General features: G+C 62.8%; 2 protein-coding genes across 2 annotated transcripts; one reads left to right on the top strand and one right to left on the bottom strand.

The window, feature by feature from the left end:
* The first annotated feature begins 469 nt into the window (after window positions 1-469).
* LCN9 (lipocalin 9) lies at window positions 470-2,777 on the top strand. Its single transcript, XM_037730321.1, has 6 exons — window positions 470-565; window positions 1,049-1,185; window positions 1,578-1,651; window positions 2,139-2,249; window positions 2,512-2,613; window positions 2,720-2,777. Exons 1-6 carry the CDS (start codon window positions 470-472, stop codon window positions 2,740-2,742), a joined length of 543 nt encoding a protein of 180 aa, XP_037586249.1. The 3' UTR covers window positions 2,743-2,777.
* Window positions 2,778-7,118: 4,341 nt separating this feature from the next.
* On the bottom strand, window positions 7,119-13,010 carry SOHLH1 (spermatogenesis and oogenesis specific basic helix-loop-helix 1). The gene is made up of 8 exons (XM_017505688.2): window positions 12,927-13,010; window positions 12,516-12,650; window positions 11,865-12,025; window positions 11,067-11,148; window positions 10,158-10,360; window positions 8,735-8,948; window positions 8,034-8,107; window positions 7,119-7,510 (listed from the first exon to the last, which is right to left on the bottom strand). The coding sequence occupies exons 1-8, from the start codon at window positions 12,989-12,991 to the stop codon at window positions 7,293-7,295; spliced, it is 1,152 nt and encodes a 383-aa protein (XP_017361177.1). The 5' UTR covers window positions 12,992-13,010; the 3' UTR covers window positions 7,119-7,292.
* Between the last annotated feature and the right edge of the window lie 6,881 nt (window positions 13,011-19,891).

The following is a 19,891-nucleotide window of genomic DNA, read 5'->3' as shown; positions in this document are numbered from 1 at the left end:
TCCCAGCTCGTCTGCATCTCGTCACTGGGCTGGGACAAGCAGCAGCCGGGCCCTCGGCTGGGTCTGGGAACACCGTGACTCTGTAGGCTCCAGCGCCAGACGCTGTGCTGGGGAAGGGGCGGGAGGGGGTGGGAGGGGAACAGGGACACTGTGAGCTCCACAGACACAGCCCCTGTGGGTCCTCTTGCAGGCTGAGAGGCTGTCCCCTGCCTTTGGGACACGGTGTGTGCCTCCAGTGAAGGGACAGCAGGTCCCTTGGCCCACAGGCCCAGGAAGCTCCCACAGGGAGTGGGATGACCTCCTTCCCATCGAGGAGGAGGGCAGCAGCCTCAGGGCCTTTGGCTGCATGCCCAGTGGGCACAGGATGTGTGTGGATGGGCCGGGGGTGGGCTGCCCCGAGGGGCTGGAATTCATAGGGCAGCAGGGTATAAAGGGGGCAGAGGCCTGGGGCGAGGCACCCACGGCAAGGATGGCTCTGCTGCTGCTGAGCCTGGGGCTCGGCCTCATCTCGGCCCAGGAGTTCAACCCCCACACGGTTGTGCAGAGGAACTACAACATGGCCAGGGTGGGTCTGCACTGGGGTCTGCGGGGAGGGGCCAGGCCTCAGCGCCTCGGACCTGTGACCAAGGTGGCTGCTCCAAGGGGAGCCCACCTCTCCTCCCCAAGCTGTGACAGCAGCCTGGGAGGGCAGGGGTTGCTCCGAGAGGGTCAGGCGGGGGAGGCCTGGGAGGGTGACTGGGTCCCTGGAAGGGCAGAGGGGAAACCTGGGGAGTGGAGTGGGGACCAGCAGGGAGATGGGGCCCCTACGAGGACAGAGGGGTTCCTAGGAGTAGAGGGGAAATGAAAGGGAGTCTGAGGGAGAGCAGGGAGAGGGGGGCCTTGAGAGGACAGAGGGCAGACCTGGGGGGCAGAGAGGGCCCTGGAAGGGTGGAGGGGCTCTGGTTGGGAGCCAGATGCTCAGGGGCGGGGCCCTGGGAGGGAGGACTGTGGGCACTATGCCTCCCAGGGCTGACCTAGGGCCCCACCCACTGGGGCCCTTTGTCTTCAGGTTTCAGGGGTCTGGTATTCTATTTTCATGGCCTCAGATGACCTGAATCGGATTAAAGATGACGGGGACCTGAGGGTCTTCGTCCGGAATATTGAACACTTGAAGAATGGCAGCCTCAGATTTGATTTCCAATGCATGTGCGTGTTGCATCAGAAAGATCCATGCCCCACCACCCCAGTGCACACACTCACACTTGCACACACGCTCACACGCTCATGAGCTCGCACTCCTGGGAGAGCCTGAGCCTGCGCGTATGACCCCGGGCAGGGCGAGGTGGGAGCAGGGACTTGGTCAGCCTGGTGCTGTGTTCTTCCCTGGAACATGGAGATGAAGTCGCCCCCCTTCCGAGGCTGGGGTGAGGTTTGTGGCAATGAGGGTGTCAGGGGTGGGGGCTGCAGCAGGGCCCGACTGTGGAATGGCACCCCGGGCATTGGGGTGGGGAGCTCGTGCCCTGGAGGGCGTTGGCTCTGCTGTCGCATGTCCAGGGGGCTGGAGCTCCACTCCCAGCATCATCCTGGCTGGCTTCCAGGGTGCAGGGGGAATGCGTGGCCGTGGTGGTGGTCTGCAAGAAGACAGAGAAGAATGGGGAATACTCCATCAACTGTGAGTGGAAGCCAGACTCCCCCTGGTCTGACAGCTGGGGGTCCCCTTTCTCCAGGGCCTGGGCCACATTCTGGCAGCCACTGACTTTGGGGATTTTATGTAAGCCCCCGACAGCTTGACCCTGCCCTGAAAGCACCCATCCTGGCACCAACCCTATGGGGGCTCCTGGCCCAGGGGAAGCAGGGAGGCATGCTGGGCTCTGGAAAACGAGCCCACTGAGGGGCCACCAGGCTCTGCAAGCCAATGACAAGGAGGGAGGGGGCTGTGCCGCTGCGCACACCCTGGGTGACCATGGGGTCTCCACTGAGCGAGCACTGTGAGCTTCTCCCCTCCCCTCTCAAAAGGCCACTTGAGCTGGCATCCTCACTGGAGGATGTAATAGAGCCAGTAATAGAGCACAAAGTAATAGAGCACACCTGTCACAGGACCCTGAAGGTGGTGAGGCCGTGGTGACAGCCAGGTCACGCTGCGCGATGTCTCCACACAGACGAGGGCGAGAACACCGTGGCGGTCTCGGAGACTGACTACAATGTGTTCGTCACCTTCCACCTCCAGAACTTCAGGAACGGGAGTGAGACCAACGTGCTGGCGCTCTACGGTACTCCTGCTGACCCCTCTGACCCCCTTGGAATCTGGCCCAACCCTGGTGGAGGGTCTCACCTGGGGTTTGGAGAGGTGGCACCCATTTGCCATTCCTAGCCACAGACACACTGTTAGGGTGCTGGGCGCTGCAGGCTTTCACCTCCCGTCTCTCAGCACAAAGTCCCTCCGGTCAGGGTGTGACCCCCTGCCCAGCCTCAGCACTGCCTGAGCGCCCCCAGCCAGGCCCACCCTTCACACAGAGCCAACTCTGTTCCCAGCACGGGTCCCACAACTGGAACCCTCCTTCCTGAGCAGATTTGAGGAAACCTGCAGAAAGTACGGACTTGGCTCACAAAATATTGTCGACTTGACCAACCAAGGTCAGCCCCGTGGCTCACAGACCAAGAGGGAGGCGGGACGGGCTGGGGATGGGGTGTTCCCACCTGGTCCCTGTCCCTGCACTGAGAGCCTTCTCTGTCCTCCCAGATCCCTGCTACTCCAAGCGCTAGAGGAGCCCACCCAGGAGGCCCAGGAGGACCATGTGTGAGCTGCAACTCGGGTCGCGGAGGGGGCTGGATGGGGAGAGCTTGGGGCCAATGTCAGAGGCTGGGGGTCCCAGCCCAGGAGGACCACATGTGAGCTGCGGCTCAGGTCGGGGAGGAGGCTGGATGGGGAGAGCTTGGGGCCAATGTCAGAGGCTGGGGGTCCCAGCCCAGGAGGACCACGTGTGAGCTGCAACTCGGGTCGTGGAGGGGGCTGGATGGGGAGAGTTTGGGGCCAACGTCAGAGGCTGGGGGTCCCAGCCCAGGAGGGCCACCGGTGCCCACCTCTCCCCTGGTCTGGGAACAGAACACAAGGTGCTTGGTGAAAGGGGCCGTGAAAAGCATCACTGGAGCCGGGGCAGCGATGGGGCCTTCCAGGGTGGTGGGGTCTGAGCAGAAAGTGTGATGAGGCCTGTGGGAGTCTCCAGGGGCTGCTGTCACCACGAGCGGGTGACTCAGACAACCAGGATTTACTTTCTCACAGCCTGGAGCCCGAGGTCTGCAATCCAAGGCTGTGCTCCCGCCACAGGCTCCAGGGAGGGTCCTTCCTGCCTCTTCCAGCTGCTCCGGGGAGGGTCCTTCCTGCCTCTTCCAGCTGCTCCGGGGAGGGTCCTTCCTGCCTCTTCCAGCTGTGGGGGCTCCAGGTGTCCCTGGCTTGTGGCAGTCACTCCAGGCTCTGCCCCAGTCTTCTGTCTCTTCTGTCTCTTCTAAGGACACCTGTCGTTGGATTTAGGCCTGTCTTCAACCGGAACGATCTCCTGCCAAGATCCTTAGCATCACACCTGCGAAGACACCTTCCCATCAGACGCCTTCACAGGCCCCAGCCACTAGGAGACGAGAATGTCCTTTTAGAGACACCACTCAGGCCACCAAGGTTCCTTCTCCAAGCTGCCCCTCCCTTCTCAGGAATGGTCCCGGCCCAGCAAAAAACCCCCAGGGCACCCCTTCCCTTCCCAGAGCCTGAGCCTCCCAGAGATATGGCCCTAAAGGCACCTCTGCATTTCTGCATGAGGGTCCCTGGGGTTAAAGGAGCAGGTGCACCTGTGGTGCGTGGTGGCCCCCAGATGCAGGTGACAGCAACCAAGGCCCTACCCCTTCCCTCCCCTCCCCGCCCCTCCCTGAACTCAGCCACTGCCTTTGGGGGAGGATGATCGATAGGGTCACAGCTGAGGCAGGTACCCACGCCCCCTCCATGTTTTGGTGAATAAAAGGGAGGTACCAGCCAATCCGTGGTGATTTTCTGGGTTGACAGCGATTGGTGGTTGGGCATTTGTTAGATGTGAAAATGAAAGAGTGCTCTCGAAATCACAAAACCGCAGAAGGGACACGAGTCGGTGATTTCTGAAGGTCATGAATGGGAAGTAGGAGTGTGGCCGGAAAGGGGCAGCAGGAGGGGCCCCACTGACGGTGCAGCGTCCCGCACTGTGACCCCAGCGTGGACACGAGACCCTGCACGTTCAGCAAATATGCGGCTCCGTCTGAGGAGCCCTGGCCCTGCCCCTCCCCAGGGGAGAATTTGCAGCCTAAGACCCAGAAACATTTGCATTGGGGGCATACACTGGGCAGCATCTGTGTGAGCTCTGCAAGGGTCACAGCCCCGGGTGCTGAGGAAGAACCTGTTCCCAGAGCCAGCGCCTGCTTGTAAAGGAACCAAGTGGAGCCACCTCAGGATGAGGGTCCTGATGCCACCCCCACCTCACCTCCGTCGGGAGCTCCAGGCTGTAGGGCGAGGCTGGGCAGAGCTTTGGTGCCTGCTGCAAGGGTGCCAGGCTTGGGGAAGGGGCAGCTCCATTGGCATGGGAGGGGTGGGAGGGAGGCACCTGGCATTCCCACGGCCACCAGCTTCCAGCCCGTTTGGATCTGGGCCCAGCCTGCTGGGCTGCAGCGGGAACACACGAGAAGCTGCCCACTTGGCGGGCCTGTTGGTGCGGAAAGCTGGCCTTGGGGCAAGATGGCTAGTGAGAGTACCCTTCCTGCATTCCAGGAAGTAAAAAAAATCGCTCTGCTGAGAGATTTGTTGTCTCAGTAATGAGGTGGGGAGCAGGAGCTTAGCTGGAGACCCCACCTGGCTGCCACAAACAAGCCCACCCTCGCCAGCCAGAACTGCAAGGACAGCGGCTGCCCCTGGTTTTCCAGACCCACCTCTGAACTGGGGCCGCCTCACGGCCAACAAGAGCGGTAAATTGGTCCAGAGAGACGGCCCCAGGAGCCGGGAGGCATGGGGAGATGGGGGTGGGAGACACACCTGCTCAAGGAATGGCTCCCCCCGCCCCAGCAGCTCCTTTAGCCCCAGAAGCAACCACAGCCAAGCTCCCCTCAGACCCTGGCAGCCACCGGGGGAGACAAGACGGCTTCGTGACAGCCTAGACACCCCACCCTCCAGGTCCCCTGGGTTGCCACCATCACTGTCCAAAGGAACAGGGCTAGATCCTGAAACAGCCAGCCCGGGAAAGTGCCTGAAGCCCCCGACCCTCCCCAATGCAGCAAAAGGACCAAGAGAAGCAGACTGTCCACAGCCCCATGACATGAGACACCACAGGACCCCAGAAGCTGGGGCAGGGTGGACCCCCGCAGCTCCAAGCCCCTCCACCTCCCACTCCCGGGACACACACTGATGATCAATCACCGTTCTCGCCTCACAAGCCAGGCTGGGCCTCAGGGTCACTCTGAACATGGGCTCCAGGCAGGAGGTGAGGCTTGTCTGCCCTGATGGGGCCCTGTCCCTCGCCTGCCAGCACCTGTCCACAGTGAGGCCCCCAACTTTGGAGCCCAGTTGTGGTGGGGTGCCTAGCAGAGCTGGCAAGGTAAGGCCTATCCCTCTGCTCCAAGGAGAGACCCCTCCCGCCTTGTAGACCAGAGCTCACAATAGCAGGGCTGGGTGCCAGCCCCAGCCCCAGGGCAGCACCAGCCACCCGTCACCCACAGTGCATGCTCAGTTGCCTCCTTGCTAGGCTCAGCATGGAATCAGGGGACAAGCTCATTGTCTCTACCCCAATTCCTAGAGGCAAAGGGCACGGGGTGGGCGGGAAAACACATGGGGTTGCTGAGCGGGACCTCAGAGGCCAGCAACATCCCACCCTCTTGAGATGGCACTAGCCTGTACTTGAGATGTACATGCGTGTACACCAACAGTGTGAACATCACACAGGCCAATACATAGCAGCACACATGCATGCGTACTATGAACATATGCACACACACCAGCACATGGGGTGCACACACATGTACACACACCAACACACAATTCAAACACATGCACACACACCAACACAGTGCACACACAGGCACGTGCACCAACACATGGGTGTACAAACACATGTATGCACACACCAAACAGCAGATACAGGCACACATGCAAGTACACAAATACACATATGCACAGCAACAGCGCACACACAGGCATGCACACCAACACACATGGAAGCACAAACGCACACACACCAACAGTGCACACACATGCACACACACCAACAGCACACACATACCAATACAGTGCACACACGCATACTGCCAACTGCACACACACGCAAACACCAACAGTGTACACACACACACGATACATGCACACACCAACAGTGCACACACATGCACACACACCAACAGCACACACATACCAATACAGTGCACACACGCATACTGCCAACTGCACACACACGCAAACACCAACAGTGTACACACACACACGATACATGCACACACCAACAGTGCACACACACATATTGCCACTGCATACACACCAACAGTCACGGGGCCCTGAAGCCAGTGTCTCCACATGGGGATAGCAGGGTGAGCCTCAGCATCCGGGGTTGGAGGCCAGCACCACCTGTGCTGTGGCTGAAAAACAGGTGGGCCCCACGCACCATACAGAGCTCAGCTCCTCCGTCAAAGTAACCCAGCCCCCTCCAGATCTCACAGTATAGGGCTGGCAGCAGAACCAGACACTGAGGGCAGGTGACCTCTGCCCAGGTCCCCCGTTCCCTTGACAGTGAGGGAGAGGTGACCAGTGGCAGAGGTGGGACCAGCCCTTCCCCTGGGGTCCCCTGGGCCAGGAGAGGACAGCAGGCTCCTCCACAAGCACTCCCTGAAGCTCTGAGCGGCACAGAAAGGCAGCTCACAGAGCCGCTTCCAGGCAACGAGACCGTGAGGCTGCATTGCCTCCAGAGAGCAGGACCCAGCGTGCCCCCACCCCAGGGCACCCGGGCCGGGTTATTCAGGGATTTCACGGTGCTGAGAGCTTCGCAGAACAAAATCCCCAGCAGCTGCCTGCACGCTGAAACGGAGGCGGCGCAATCTGCCCGATGAATCGGACTAATCACACACAAGCCACGCGGGTTTGTTTCCTCCAGGAAACCTGCTTTCCCTCTTTAATATTCAGTATCCTCTCATCACAGCCTGCAAGCCTCGCTCAAATTAGGGTGCAGCTGCAACCCAAACCCAAAATAAAATGCTCAGGCACGCAGCAGGGACACACGCCGCTCCAGATCCGCCGGCCCCGCCGCGTCTGCACAGCCCAGCTGCTAGCAGGCGAAGAAGTCGGGGAAGAGGCTGTCCACCTCGTCCTTCAGGGCCAGGCCCGCACAGCTCACGTCCAAGCCCCACGGCTCCAGAGGGCTGTCCTGGAGCTCCTGGGAGCCGGGCTCAGGGTCCCCTAGGAAGCCTGGCTCTCCCTCATCCGGTGGGCTGCTCTCAGCTGGGGCCCACGCAGGGCCACTGCCTCCTCGGCCCTCCCGGGACCCTGGAGGCAAACAGAACACATGAGCAGGGCAGGCAGGTGGGGTCACAGGAGCAGGGCTCCCACCTTAGCCCGGCTGCCCTGCCCTGCCATGTGGAGGCTATGAGGTGGGTAAGCTCACACCTGGTGGCCCCAGACCCAGGACACCTGTTGGGCCAGAACCAGAAAGGGACACCTTAACACAAAATCGTGCATGGGGTGGACACACGCCACATCACAGCTCTGCGTGCCTTTGCCTGCCGGCACGGGCTGGACCAGGGACCTCGCAGACATGCGGTCTACGGGAGAAAGACAGGGCTCCACACACCACCAGCTCACACACATCACACTCACACACTCACACGTTACCCATGACACTCAATGCCGGACGAGGCCCAATAGTTAAGCCCCAACAGAGGAGAAGACGGGGGCTCAGACCCAGACCCTGGGACCCCACGTCACACACGCTGGGCCTGAGTCCCAACTCCCCAGCTCACAGCAGGTGCTGATGTGGGAGACGCAGCCCCGGACCCAGGGTCCCACTCACCCGGCCACCAGCTGGGACCAGCGGCGGTCAGCAGGAAGGACGTCCCATCCTCCACATCAGACCCCAGCACAGACCTGGAAGTAAGGAGCCCTCCCTCAGTGGCCACAGATGGGCCCAGACCTTGAGCTCAGGTTAACACCTGGGCCCCAAGTCCTGCAAAGGCAGCTTCCAATGCAAAGCTCTGGGCCCCACTCCTGGCGGGCTTGGCCCTGCGCGGTGGGAGAAGTGCAGAAGCCATGGCCGCCGAGGACACTGGCCAGCGGCTCTCCTGGCCCCCGATCCGTCCTGCGGAGCATCTCTGCCCGTTTCTCTCCAGCCGCAGGCCCGCTTGTCTCGTCCCCTCCCTCCCCCTCCCCTCCCCCTCCCACACCCCAGCTGGTGTGCGCTCAGGAAACACAAACTCATTTTACCATCAGCCAAAACAAATGACAATTAGGACGACAAACATGTTTCCAGACACACACGTTAGAAAGCCCCACAGCCAGGCTGGCCGGTCCTGCCCTGGGCTTCAGCCTGCGCCTCGGCCTCCCCCGCACAGCCACAGAGGAAGCAGGTACGGAAGCTTCCCGACGCCGAGAAAGGGGGCCCAGGCAGGGCTGGGAGGAGGCGGGCGTGGCAGGGCAGGCTCGCCACACACACGCACACACACACACACAGCTCGCTCATGCACACACAGGCGTGCACACTGCCTGGGCACTCACCTGGTCTCCTGCGCAAGCATGGGGGCCTCGTCGGCTGGCTCCCCCAGAGATGCAGCCTCCACAGCCAGGGGTCCAGCCTGGCCCGACCAGCCAGGGCCCTCACTGCTCATCACAGGCGAGCTCAGCTGCTGCGGGAACGGAGGCCAGGACAAGGGTGGCCTCTCGGCCTTCGGAAGACTCGGGCCTGGGGGCCACGGCGCTGGACTGCAAGGTTCTGGAAGAGAAGTCAAAACGGAGGTCAGTCTTCCCTGCCCGGCCTCACAGGCCTCCCCTGAAGACCCCGTGACTCACGGGCTGGGTCCATTCATGCTGACCAAGCACCCGCCCTGCTGCCTGCACCCTGCAGCAGGGACACACGGGAGGAAGCCGAGAAGCAGGTAAACGGGAGGAGACGAACACCCAAGGGGGAGTGCCTAACACCTGGGGGCCGAGGGCTTCCTAGAGGACATGCTGGCTTGGCCAGCTGCAAGGGGCTTGGATCGGGGGACCCTCTCAGTGCCACCTCCTGGACCTTGAACTCTGCCCTCAGACCTGCTCCGGGCCCACATGCCTGGCTGGTGGGTTCCCGGAATGCCCTGATGACCCCAGCACTGCCACCAGCCGTGCCAACTGCATGACCACTCCTGGCCACAGCCACACTAACGGGCAGCCGAAGGGCACAGCCCTGCCCCTCCTGGCACCTGGCGACTTCCAGGCACAAGCACAGCAGGGACCAAGGGGAGCTTGGTCATGAGAGGCACCCTGCGGGGCCACCTGCAGAGGAACCAGAACTCAGCTGTGGGTGGCATCAGGGACAAAGGCCCCACGTGGCAGAGGGAACAGCTAGGAGGCCACAGGCCCCTGGCTCACCCCAATTACCGCTCGCGCCACGGGCGAGCAGCATAGGCGGAGAGGCAGATGGAGCACCCCAGGGAAACAGATAGCGGGCCGCATCCAGCACACACGCCAGCCAGACGGGGGGAGGAAGCAAGGCTGCAAAGCTGGACAGAGCGGCCAGGACAGGCTGAGGCCCTCTAGGTCCCCACGCTTCCCCCAGACCCAGGGACCCAGGGAAGAGGAGCTGTGGGAGGCCCTGTCCTTGAGGCTCGGAGGCAGGTGAGGAAATGGACCCGCTCGGTCCCTCCCTTCCCTGGAGCACAGGGAGGTCAGGAGACAGGACAGAGGGAACAGCCCAAAGGAGGACTCTGGCTAGGACTCTCCCTTCGAGCCACGCCTACTCCCTCCGGAGACCACATTCCTCCTTCACACAAAAACCAGGACCCTTCGAGGCCAGCCTTCAACAGACGGGTTTCTCACTAACAGAAACCCCTGGGGGAACTCCAAATCCCCCTTTTGAAAACTGTCCCACTGTTCTCAGGAGTAAAGCACAGTCTGGCCCAGCTCCCCAGGCCCAGGGCACCCCAGATGCACACCCAGGACTCACCTGTGAAGGAGGGCGGCCCACCCTGCACCTGGCACAGCCCCGACAGCGCCTCACACTCATCCGTTCCCAGGGCCAGGCGGCTCGGGGGATCCCACTGCCTGGAGGATGCAAGGATGTGCGGGAGGGGCTCTGGGCCCACAGGGTGGGCTGATGACGGGTCCCGGGACCAAGGATTTTCCAGAAGCATCTTCGAATCTGGGGTTCTAAAAAGAGCAACATGATGAAGATCCTGGGTCTGCCCCCCAAGTCCCCTGGGAAGGTTTCCCCCACCTACCCACCCCAGGAGCAGAGGGCTGGACCTGTCCCCAGAACACCCAAAGTACCACCTACCATTGAGCCAGCTTCTGCCTGGGGGCCCTGGGCCAGCCAAGCTCCACAGCTGCCTCCCCAATTTCTCTCTGCCCAACTCCCCCGGTTCTAGATCCTTCCACAGCTAATTAGCCACACCCCCATGCCCCAGCCCACTTTGGGGTAAAATGGCTACATTCAAACACATGTTGCAGATGGTCCTTTAGCCTGGGAAGTTCTCATTCTAAAAAGAACCAAATTATCTTGACCTCAGAAAACTCCATTCCCAAAGCTGCCCACAGGGAGGGGTGCGACACCTCACCAACCACCTGCAAAGTGCCCAAATACAGGAGCAGGAGAGACTTCGCCCAGGCACCTCCCACCTCCACGCCAGCCCAGGCCCTCAAGTCCACTGACCACGCTCCCCTTCCCGGAGCTCACCCACGTTGGTCACCTCTCTCCTGACTGCCTGAGTCGGCAGGTCCCGGGGCAGGTCACCAGCTGCAGAGGCCATGCCAGGCCCCAGGCCACACCCACCCGAGGACGTGCCAGGGGCTTTGGGTCTGCTGCTCACAGGGTCACCCAGCCCTGCAGAGCTGGCCCCAGGAGGCACTCACTCACCGAGCCCCGCCGGACGCTCCTGCCCCAGTGTCTGGCACACCTGCTGGAATCTGACTTGACAGCGTCAACTGCAGAACATTCTCCTGCAACGAGGGCCACATCTCCTTGGAGAAAGCAAGAAGCCGAAATTTAAACAAAGTCGTAAGCCGAAAACAGAGACAGTCCCCTGTGAAGCACAAGAAAAAGCGGGGCTGTGGCCAGACTGGCGCCCTGGGGCCAGGAGGGTCGCTGTAAGCTTGGTCCCTGCTTGGGACTGGGGGCGAAGGTACAGGCTGACAACGAAGCTGAGGTCCCACCTCCGAGAGACCCCACCGTTCCTGAATTAGGCGTGAATACCCAGGGGCCTCACCAGAAACCCTGGGACCCTGATCTTACAAATATCAAGACAGCTTCACTCCCCAAGTGGGTCCTCAGCCCTGGCACTCCTGGGGTCAGCCGGAGCCCCCAGGGCTTTGGAGAGGACACAGGAGCCTCTCTTGGGGATGCACAGAGAAATGATCTAGGGGGTGCTCAGCCAGGGAGGATCAGGGGACCCCCGACTCTCCCCAGAACTGGCACAGAGCATCAGGGCAGCCCATCAATGAACACAACTCAGGCACACGAAGGCTGGAAAGCTTGCTCCCTTCCAGAAGGAGAGTAATGACAGGCAGGGCCTGAATAAATGAGGAAGTGCCCTGCTGAAAACATGCCCTGCCCTCACCGTGGAGGCCAAGGGAGCCGGGGACAGCAGGAGACATGCTGCCTGCAGGGTGGTGAGATGTCCACTCACCACAACACCAGAGGACTGACCACATCTACCCTTACAACTCACAGCGTGCCTCTCCTGGCCGGGCCCCAGGGCACTGGCAAGCCGCAGGAACTGCACAGACATCTCCAGGACCGAGGCCATGTCCTCCCGCCGGCCATCGAACTGGGGCAGCAGGCCTCGAAGACGCTCACAGCTCAAGGAGATCCGCTTCCTGCTTCCGGTCAAGAAACAAACAGCTCTGGGCCCTCCATCCTCCAGCAGAATAAACAGCAAGTGATAGAAGCTACCAGAGAGGCCCTGGGGGCTCATCAGGCAGAGGAGACCACTGGGCCCCCAAAACGGGACCACGGAGAGGTCGCCCCCGGGGTCTGAAGCCCCCAGATCCACATCAGAGCACAGCCTGAGCCTGACCCCTGGGTCCCAGCGACAGGCCGTCCAGCCCAGGTCCAAGCCATGGCTGCTTTGCAGCATGGAGAGGACAGGGAGGGTCACAGCAGCACAGCATCCAGAGCAAGGCCGGGCTGCAGGATGTCCCCCAGCACGGCTTTTCTGGGTGACTTGGAGATGTGCAGCCCATCCTTCCACTGGGCACACGCCACGAGCCCCTCCCAGCTGACACCTGGTGGCGGCCACAAGATGAATGTCACCCGCTCTGCCGCCTGTTTACAGCGCCCCGACCCGGGGACGCACCGGCCACTCACCTGCGCTCCCTCTCGCTGATCACGTTCCGCGGGAGGCAGGAGCTGGGACCCTCAGTCACCAGAGGGGCCTTCGGCCGGCCAGAGCCCTGGGCCAAGTCCTCGCAGCAAGAGAGGGCACCAGGTAGGGAAGAGCCGCTGCCAAGAGAGCCAAGAGCACCCGGCTCTGAGAACCCCAGAAAACGCCACCAGGAGCCCCAGATGCTGCAGCGGGCGTCTTTGGGGTGCGGGTGGAGGCCAAGACCTGCGTCACGCAGGGACACGGCCCAGCCGTCTCTAAACTGCTCCCCCTCCCCCAGGGTCCAGGGTTTCGCCCCAGTGGGGCCAGGAGGGGTGGAGACCGCCGACTTGCTGAACCACCCTGGGTACAGGCCTTGAGCCCCCACACCCTTGGCCCCCCTCCTAATTCCTCACTTGCATCCCCCAACAGTGGGGACTCCAGAGACCTCCGGGTCGGGCTCGGAGCACCGGGACGCCATGACCTTGCAGCTGCAGAGACCCCAGTGCACGGCTCCTTCCGCCCGCCAGCGCCGCCCGGCCCCGCCCCCTCACGTGTGCTCTGCCCACCTGCCACGTGCTTTCCACCCAGCCCGCCCCCACTTCCCCACTCGCGCTCCGCCCCCACCCCTCAGCGCATGCGCTCTGGCCCTCCCCGGGCATCCAGCCCCGGCGCGTGTGACCCATGTTCCTGCACAGAAGGTGCTGGAAAGCGACTCGGAAGGTCCACCCACTCCAAGCCCCGTGGAACGCCGGGGGAAGGGCCCCAGCCCAGGTAGCCCTGCCTCCGTCCTTACCTTCCCTGGGATCTCGGGTGCCCCTGGCACTTTGGCGACGCCGGCCCTGCCCTTAGGAGCCCAGCGCCTGGTGGGGGTGGGCGGGCTGGCGGGCTGGCCTGAGCTGTTCAACCCAGGGACTGAAAGGGGTAGGGATACCTGCCTGCCCCCCAGGTCGCCCACGCTTGCCCTTCCCCCAAATCTAGTCCCCTTGCGGGGTGCTGCGCCTCAGAGTACCGTCACCATCCACCCTGCTGGGTCTCCGAGAGCCAGGGACATCCTGTCCCCAACCCAGGCCACTAAGGCGTGCGCCCTTCCTCCAGCTCAGCTCTGGGGGACACGCTCAGAGCCGTCTGTCCCTTTCCCCCGGCCCTGCCCGGGAGGCCTCAGCTCCACCCCCTCTCACTCTCAGCAGGTTTCTCGGGGGTCGCGGGGTTCCTCCAAATTAAGAAAGCTCCGGCGCTGGGTCTCTGCTCCCCTCCCCACTGAACTCGGGGAGCCGCCCTGCGCTAGGCTTGAGTCACCTGATAAATGCTTGCCGGGGGGCGATGGAGGGAAGCAGGAGATGGAGACGTCTCCTTTCCTCTTTCACAGAGGTGGGGCTCCTCAGGGAAGCGGAGGGGACGATGGTGGGGTGTGAGGCTGGCCTGCAGTTCGGAGGACGTCCCTGGCTGGGCCCGTAGCTGGAAGAGGTGGGTGGGCCGTAGGGCCCCAGCTCCTGAGAGGGGCGGCAAGATGGAGCGCGGGCAGGTGCCACCACAGAGGGCGCGTCTGCCTGGGGTGCCCCAGTGTCCTGTGGAGAAGGCAAGGTCTGGGCCTCAGGCTGGCATCCTGGATTTGGGGCCAAGGTTGGGTGAAGGGTGTTGGGAGCAGCACCGGGGCCCGAGCGGAGGCAGGTTACAGGTGACGTGAGGGGGTCTGTCCATCCCTTCTCAGTCCGGCCCCGGCTGCAGGTCAGACATGGATGGGGGCCGGGCTGGAGAGCAGGCAAAACCCTCGGGGAGCTGGGCCCTCTCCGGGTCTACTCCTGATTGGGGAAGGTGGACGGGCTGGCGATCTGGGGTTCCTCAGTGGCAGAGTGGGGCCAAGTTTTTGTTTCCATAAAGCCCTCGAATGTGATCGAGCCTTCGACTCTCCTGCTGCGGAGAACATGTATAATTAAATCACAGATGCGGTCGGCGGGTCCTCCCAGTGGCGGTGTTTCTGAGTTCCCCAGGCAGGAGGGCACTGGCAGAAAGGCCACTTCTGGTCCCGGTGGCACCCGCCCAGGGGTGGTGGGACCTGCTGCAGCCCCACCTCTCTCGGGAACTGAGGAAAAACCCCCACGATGCCGGAGAGCTGGGTGGCGGCGGCAAAGGCTGAACCTTTTCTGGGAATCTCCCCAAGTGTCCCCTCCCACCCCAAACCATCCGTGTTCACCTTGCTGCCTCCTGGAGAAACAGGAAAGGACCCTCCAGAGAGACACTGGGAGGCCAAGGACGGCGAAGTCCACGCCATGCGCCCTCCAAAGGGACCTGGCCTCCCCCTGCCCCTCGTGGCCACAGTTTTGGCTTAGTGAGGGGCCTGGTCCGCGCTGCAGACCAACAAAGCTCTGAGGACAGAAATCGCAGCTCCCCAGAGGCCGTCTGAGCCAGGGTGACGCATGTGCCACAGCGTGAGCATGTGTGCGGAAAGGGGGCCCGCAGGGGGACCCTCTGTTTCCCTTGTTGTTGAGCTACAGCATCTGAAGTTGGGGCCCTTTCTCACTCATCTAAAGGGGCTGTGTGCGCCTGTGCGGCTGAGAGCACAGGAAGGGGTGCAGTCACCCCCTCCCCAGCCAAGCCCAAGGTGGGGTGCCCACCGATGGAAGCTGCAGCCTGCGGGGAGGCGGGGTGGGGGGTGTCGACCAGGGCAGAGCAGCACGGGGGGAGGTGCTGACGGTCCCGGGCTTGGTGGGTGGAAGCTGGTGGTCAGAGGTCAGAGCCGCGCGTGTGCGTTTGCTGCCCGCAAAGGACCCTGAGCCCCTTGTGCCCCCGCCCACCACGGAGCCCTCCCAAGGGTGTGGGGCTTGGCGGCCGCACTGCACTGACGATTTTCCAGCCATTAACGAACCCGTCCTCTTCGCCAGAGTTTGGAGGGCCCAAGGGCCGCGGGGGGGTGGGGGGCAGGTCCCTGCCGCCCCTGCCGGGTCGCAGCCTGGCCTGGGGCCTCCGCGAATCCCCGTGCTCGAGCAGAAGCCAGAACCCGAGCCTGGAACCGGCGTTCCCCGCACCCCCGCGCTCATCTGCGAGGAGAAGGTGGCGGCTTCCCCTCGCTTCCCACTCGGGTCCGGGTCCGGTCCGTGCTGCCCGGCGCATGCCACTCCCCGACGGGGCATAAAGCCCAGAGGGCGTCTGCCGGGAGGCGAGCGGCGGGGGCTGTACCAACCGGACCTTCGAGTTTGACGATGGTGGGTGCGCCCCTAGGGACCGTCAGCGCCAGCCCCGTGAAGACCCCCCAAGATCCCCCTCAGACCCCCACACCCTCCAGGATTCCCCATTCCCAGGACCATCCAACTCCCCCAGGACCCACGAGCGCCCTCCCAGACCACCACGGGGAACACGGGCGCCCCTCAGGGTGGGCCTCACTTTCCCTAACAACCAGCAGGTGCCCAGGCAGCAGCGTCGGTCCCCATCTGTCCTCGACCTGGCGAGAAGGTGGGGGGAGTGGCCGTGGCTGGATGGGGGTCCTGAGCATCTCCCAGGTGGAGGGATGGCAGGGACGCTGGAGGCAGTGCAGGGCCTTCCACCCACCCGGCCCCCAGCCCCTTCCCTCACCCCTGCCTGGGGAGGAAGTTTCCATTCCTCCTGTGTGGGGTGCCCGGTGAGGTCACCTCACACAGTAAGGGGTTTCCAGGGCAGCCCTTCCGAGGAATAGCCCCCCACCGGAAGTGGGCTAAGTGGCTGTCAGATGAGGGCGGGAGTCCTGGGTTCTGGTCACTTGGTGATGTCTGGCTGGTCATTCCTCTTTCCCCGCTGGCCCATCCCTGGGAGGAGAGGGTCAGCTGAGGGCATTCAGGTGACCTGTAGCCGGCCGTTCCTGTGCACGTGGCTCCTACCCACCCAGTGACAGCAGCCGAGTGGACGGTCCTGAGGGGAGGTTGCCCAGGGTCCTGGTCCCCCATCCTCCCCCCAACCCCTCGGCCCTTGAAGTCAGGCAGGCCTGCTCCTCACCCTGTGGTGCCCAGAGCCAGACTCCAGGGGACCCTGGGCAGAGATGGTCACTGTCTTGGGTGAGCCCTCCCAGCAGGACAGAACCCTTTCTTCTGGGTCCTGGCCAGTCTCAGCCTGTCCTGAGGCCAGAGAAGAGGGTGGATGATCACATCTGGGAGCAGGAGGCCGGGTGCTACTGCCCGTTTGTTCTGTGAGACTCAGTTTCCCCATGTGTAAAATGAGGGGGTGGGGTGGATGGTCTTTAATGGCTGCCTCTGGTGAGGGACCAGGCTCGAGAGAAGGTTCCCAGCATCAAGAGGCAGGCACAGCACCCACCTGGCCCCCATGGGAGTCCGGGGTGCAGCGTGGGCGAGGAGCAGGTGCTCTGAGGGTGGACAGAGACTTGGCGATGTTCTTGGGAAGTGGGCACAGCCTGGATCTGCTCTAAGGGGCCATGTGGGGGATGTCTGTCAGGCATAGAGAAAATGGCCCAAGGGGGTCCTGGATTGCGCTCGTCTTTATGGGATGGCCGGCCGTGCCATCTCCCTCCCCAGCCTGGTGTTGCCCTCCCTGGCCATTCTGCTCGAGTTTATCACCTGCCCTGCCGGGCCTGCCTTTCTCCAGATGAGGTGGCAGGACTGTGCTCTCAGTGTCCGGCCTTCAGCTGTAGGCATCATCAGCTGGGTCCTTCCAGACACCTGTGTCTCCCGACCGGTCCTGCCCACCCACCCGGGACAGCTCCTCCTCCTGCCAGACGGAGCTGGCCTCCGTCCCAACAGATTCCCTGTCACACTGCAGGTGGAGCAGCTGCAGCACTGGGGGGATGTCAGGCGGGCCAGCGGGGAGCCCTTCAGGGAGAATCGGACTTGGTGAGGGACCAGGACTTGGACTTGGCTGGGCTGGGGAGGGAAGCTGAGCTCCAGGTGAAGCCAGGGCAGGTGGGCCAGGCTTCGGCTACAGAAGGAAGAACCTCAGTGCTGCCGGGTGGGTGGGGGAGGTGAGGCGCAGGGCAGCAGCATGGTCAGAGCCCCGTGGCCTGGTCAGGTGGGTGGTGGAGCTCTGTGGGGCAGGTTTCCGCACCAGGTCTCCTGGGGAGGTGGGGCGCCGGGCAGCAGCACCATCAGAGCCCCGGCCCTGGAGCTCCGTGGCCTTGGTGCTGGGCTTTGAGCAGTTCTCTGTCTTTCCTGGGTGCAGGAGGAGGCCAACCTTGGTGCTGTGGTTCAGAGGAGGGGCAGGAGGTACTGGGACACCCCTCCCCCCTCCAGTGCCCCAGCGCCAACCGCCAGCTGCCTCCCAGTCTCACCCCAGAGTCAGTCCTGACGCCACAAGGCGGGAAGTGGGGCTACAGGTTACTGGGGTCTTCACTGGCCTCCGCCCCCTTTCCGGCCTCCAGTCTCTGCTCCCACCCCCGTGCCATGGAGTCCCAGGCCCTCAGCCGCCTCTCCACAGGCCCTGGAGATGACAGCTGTTGTAGAAGAGGGACGGGCCGGTGGCCCTGGTGGCCCCAGAGTTGGCAAGTGCCCACCCCTACCCAGTGCACTTCCCATCAGAGCCCCAACCAGGCCCTTCCTGGAACTACCAGTTCCCAGCAGCCCTGCTCCAAGGCAGGTCTGGGATCGTCCTGGCCCTGATGGGATCAGGCCCTGGCATCCTGCCAGGGCACATGCCTAGCCCAAGGTCCCAGCCAGCCCTCCAGGCCCATATTAGGGAGCGGTGCCTTCGGCAGCAGGAAGTAGCTCAGGCCCCATGGGAAAGGTTTGAGGGCCCAAGGTACCGCCCAGCACTGGCCGGCAGGAGGAACGGCTCAGGCCACAGGGATCTCAGGAGTCTGCTGTGGCCCCTCGGTGGCTACAGCAGCAGCTCAGAAGGACAGAGGTGCGTAAGAAGGTAGCGGGCGGGTTGCTCACGAGGGCCTTTGCTTCTGTCCCCGTGGCTGGCCTGGGTGTGGGCTGTGTCCTCACACCGCCGGCCTCTGAGTATGCTGGTCTGGTTCCACCACTGCATGGGGAGCTCTTGATTAGTGAAGAAAGTTAAGTCGGACGAGCTTGGAGTAGCAGCAGGGGGGCCTTGCGTGGGGCCATCTCATGCCTTCGGAGGGCGTTGGGGGATGTCTCGGGATCTCCCCTGAGGCTTCTTGTCCTGCTACCCAGGGATGCCAACTTGCAGGCTCTACCCAGGTACTGCTGGCCCTCAGGGGGCGACGTCTCCTTGTCTTCCATAAACAATCCCAGGTTTCTCTGCAACAGGAAAGTTTGTCCAAGTGTGTCCCAGCCCCTGATGGGTGAGGGAGGCTGACAGGGCATCGTGTACCCCTCAGCCCCGAACACAAGTTCTGCATGTGCCCATGCAGCATGGTGTACGCCAGGTAGGCACACCATGAGCATGTGTGTGAGGGCCGGAGGAGGATGTGTGGGGCCCACCAGCCAGCCTGTGTGACCTTGAAGTCACCAACCGTGAGTCTAGGGAAAGGCAGGCTGGGCTCAGCGTGCACAGGTTAGGTGGCTGGGTGCCAAGCCTCAGTTAAATGGGCATCTTTCGAAGGTGTCTTGGGACCTTTCCCAGCTGCATGTGGATACGGTCACCCACATTCACCCAGACCTGCTTCTGCCTGTGGAACTCGGAGGTGAGCCAGCCGAGCCGGAACTGAGGCCAGGCTGCAGGCTGGCCCGGGGAGGTGAGACCAGAGCTAGCAGCTGGCAAGTGTAAAAGGTTTGCAGGGGACAGTGGCAGGCAGAGGCGGCCAGATTCCTGGGGTGGGTCCCTGGGAAGGCCCTTCTTGAGAGGGGCAGAAGACAATGAGGTGGGAGCGGGGGTGGCCTCACTGGAGCAGAGGGGGGACATCAGGAGATGGAGGGCATTGCAAGACCAGGGACTGGACTGGCAGAGGATGGGCCCCCAGGGAGGAGCAGAGGGCCCGGAGGAACCCTGGGAGCTGTGTCTGTGGGGGTAGTCCATTGCAGGACTGAGATGCAGCAGCTGTGTGGGCTCTGGTGGGTCATTTCATGTCTCTGGGCCTCAGTTTCCTCATCTGTAGAGTGGGAGCGCTGGCACACACCTGACAAGGTTGTGTTGAGGTCTTACTGGCGGCACACACACGGTGTTTACAAAGCTGTGTTGGCATCGGGAGCTTCCACGCGGGTCAGTTGGTCTTCGCTTTGTCGTGCGCCAGCCAGCATGGACACGTCGGAGCTAAGCGTTTGTCCACTCACTTCCCTGAGATGGATTCTTCAGAGTGGGATTTCCTGGTTGAAACATTCCCACAGTGTTAAGACGCTTGCCACATGGTCCGTGGCTCCTGGGGGTGGCACTGGCTCCGCCTCACACCAGTGCAAGGTGCAGCATGTGCCAGGTACCGCTGTCTCCTCCTTGCCACTGTCCCTCTGGGGCACCTGTGTCCTGCCAGGCACCACTCAGGCCTCGGAGGCTGACACGCAGC

The sequence above is a fragment of the Cebus imitator genome, unplaced genomic scaffold (assembly GCF_001604975.1).
Source record: "Cebus imitator isolate Cc_AM_T3 unplaced genomic scaffold, Cebus_imitator-1.0 Scaffold339, whole genome shotgun sequence".
Classification (NCBI taxonomy): domain Eukaryota; kingdom Metazoa; phylum Chordata; class Mammalia; order Primates; family Cebidae; genus Cebus; species Cebus imitator.
This window is presented reverse-complemented; position numbering and strand designations above follow the sequence as displayed.

Excerpts from the sequence above, each read along its gene's own strand:
- LCN9 (XM_037730321.1), top strand. The coding sequence starts at position 470 with ATGGCTCTGCTGCTGCTGAGCCTGGGGCTCGGCCTCATCTCGGCCCAG. Across the intron at positions 1,652-2,138 it reads TGGGGAATACTCCATCAACT|ACGAGGGCGAGAACACCGTG; the intron begins GTGAGTGGAAGC and ends GTCTCCACACAG. Across the intron at positions 2,614-2,719 it reads TGTCGACTTGACCAACCAAG|ATCCCTGCTACTCCAAGCGC; the intron begins GTCAGCCCCGTG and ends CTGTCCTCCCAG.
- SOHLH1 (XM_017505688.2), bottom strand. The coding sequence starts at position 12,991 with ATGGCGTCCCGGTGCTCCGAGCCCGACCCGGAGGTCTCTGGAGTCCCC. Across the intron at positions 8,949-10,157 it reads TGGGCCGCCCTCCTTCACAG|AACCTTGCAGTCCAGCGCCG; the intron begins GTGAGTCCTGGG and ends CTTCTCTTCCAG. Across the intron at positions 7,511-8,033 it reads TGGTCCCAGCTGGTGGCCGG|GGTCCCGGGAGGGCCGAGGA; the intron begins GTGAGTGGGACC and ends GTTTGCCTCCAG.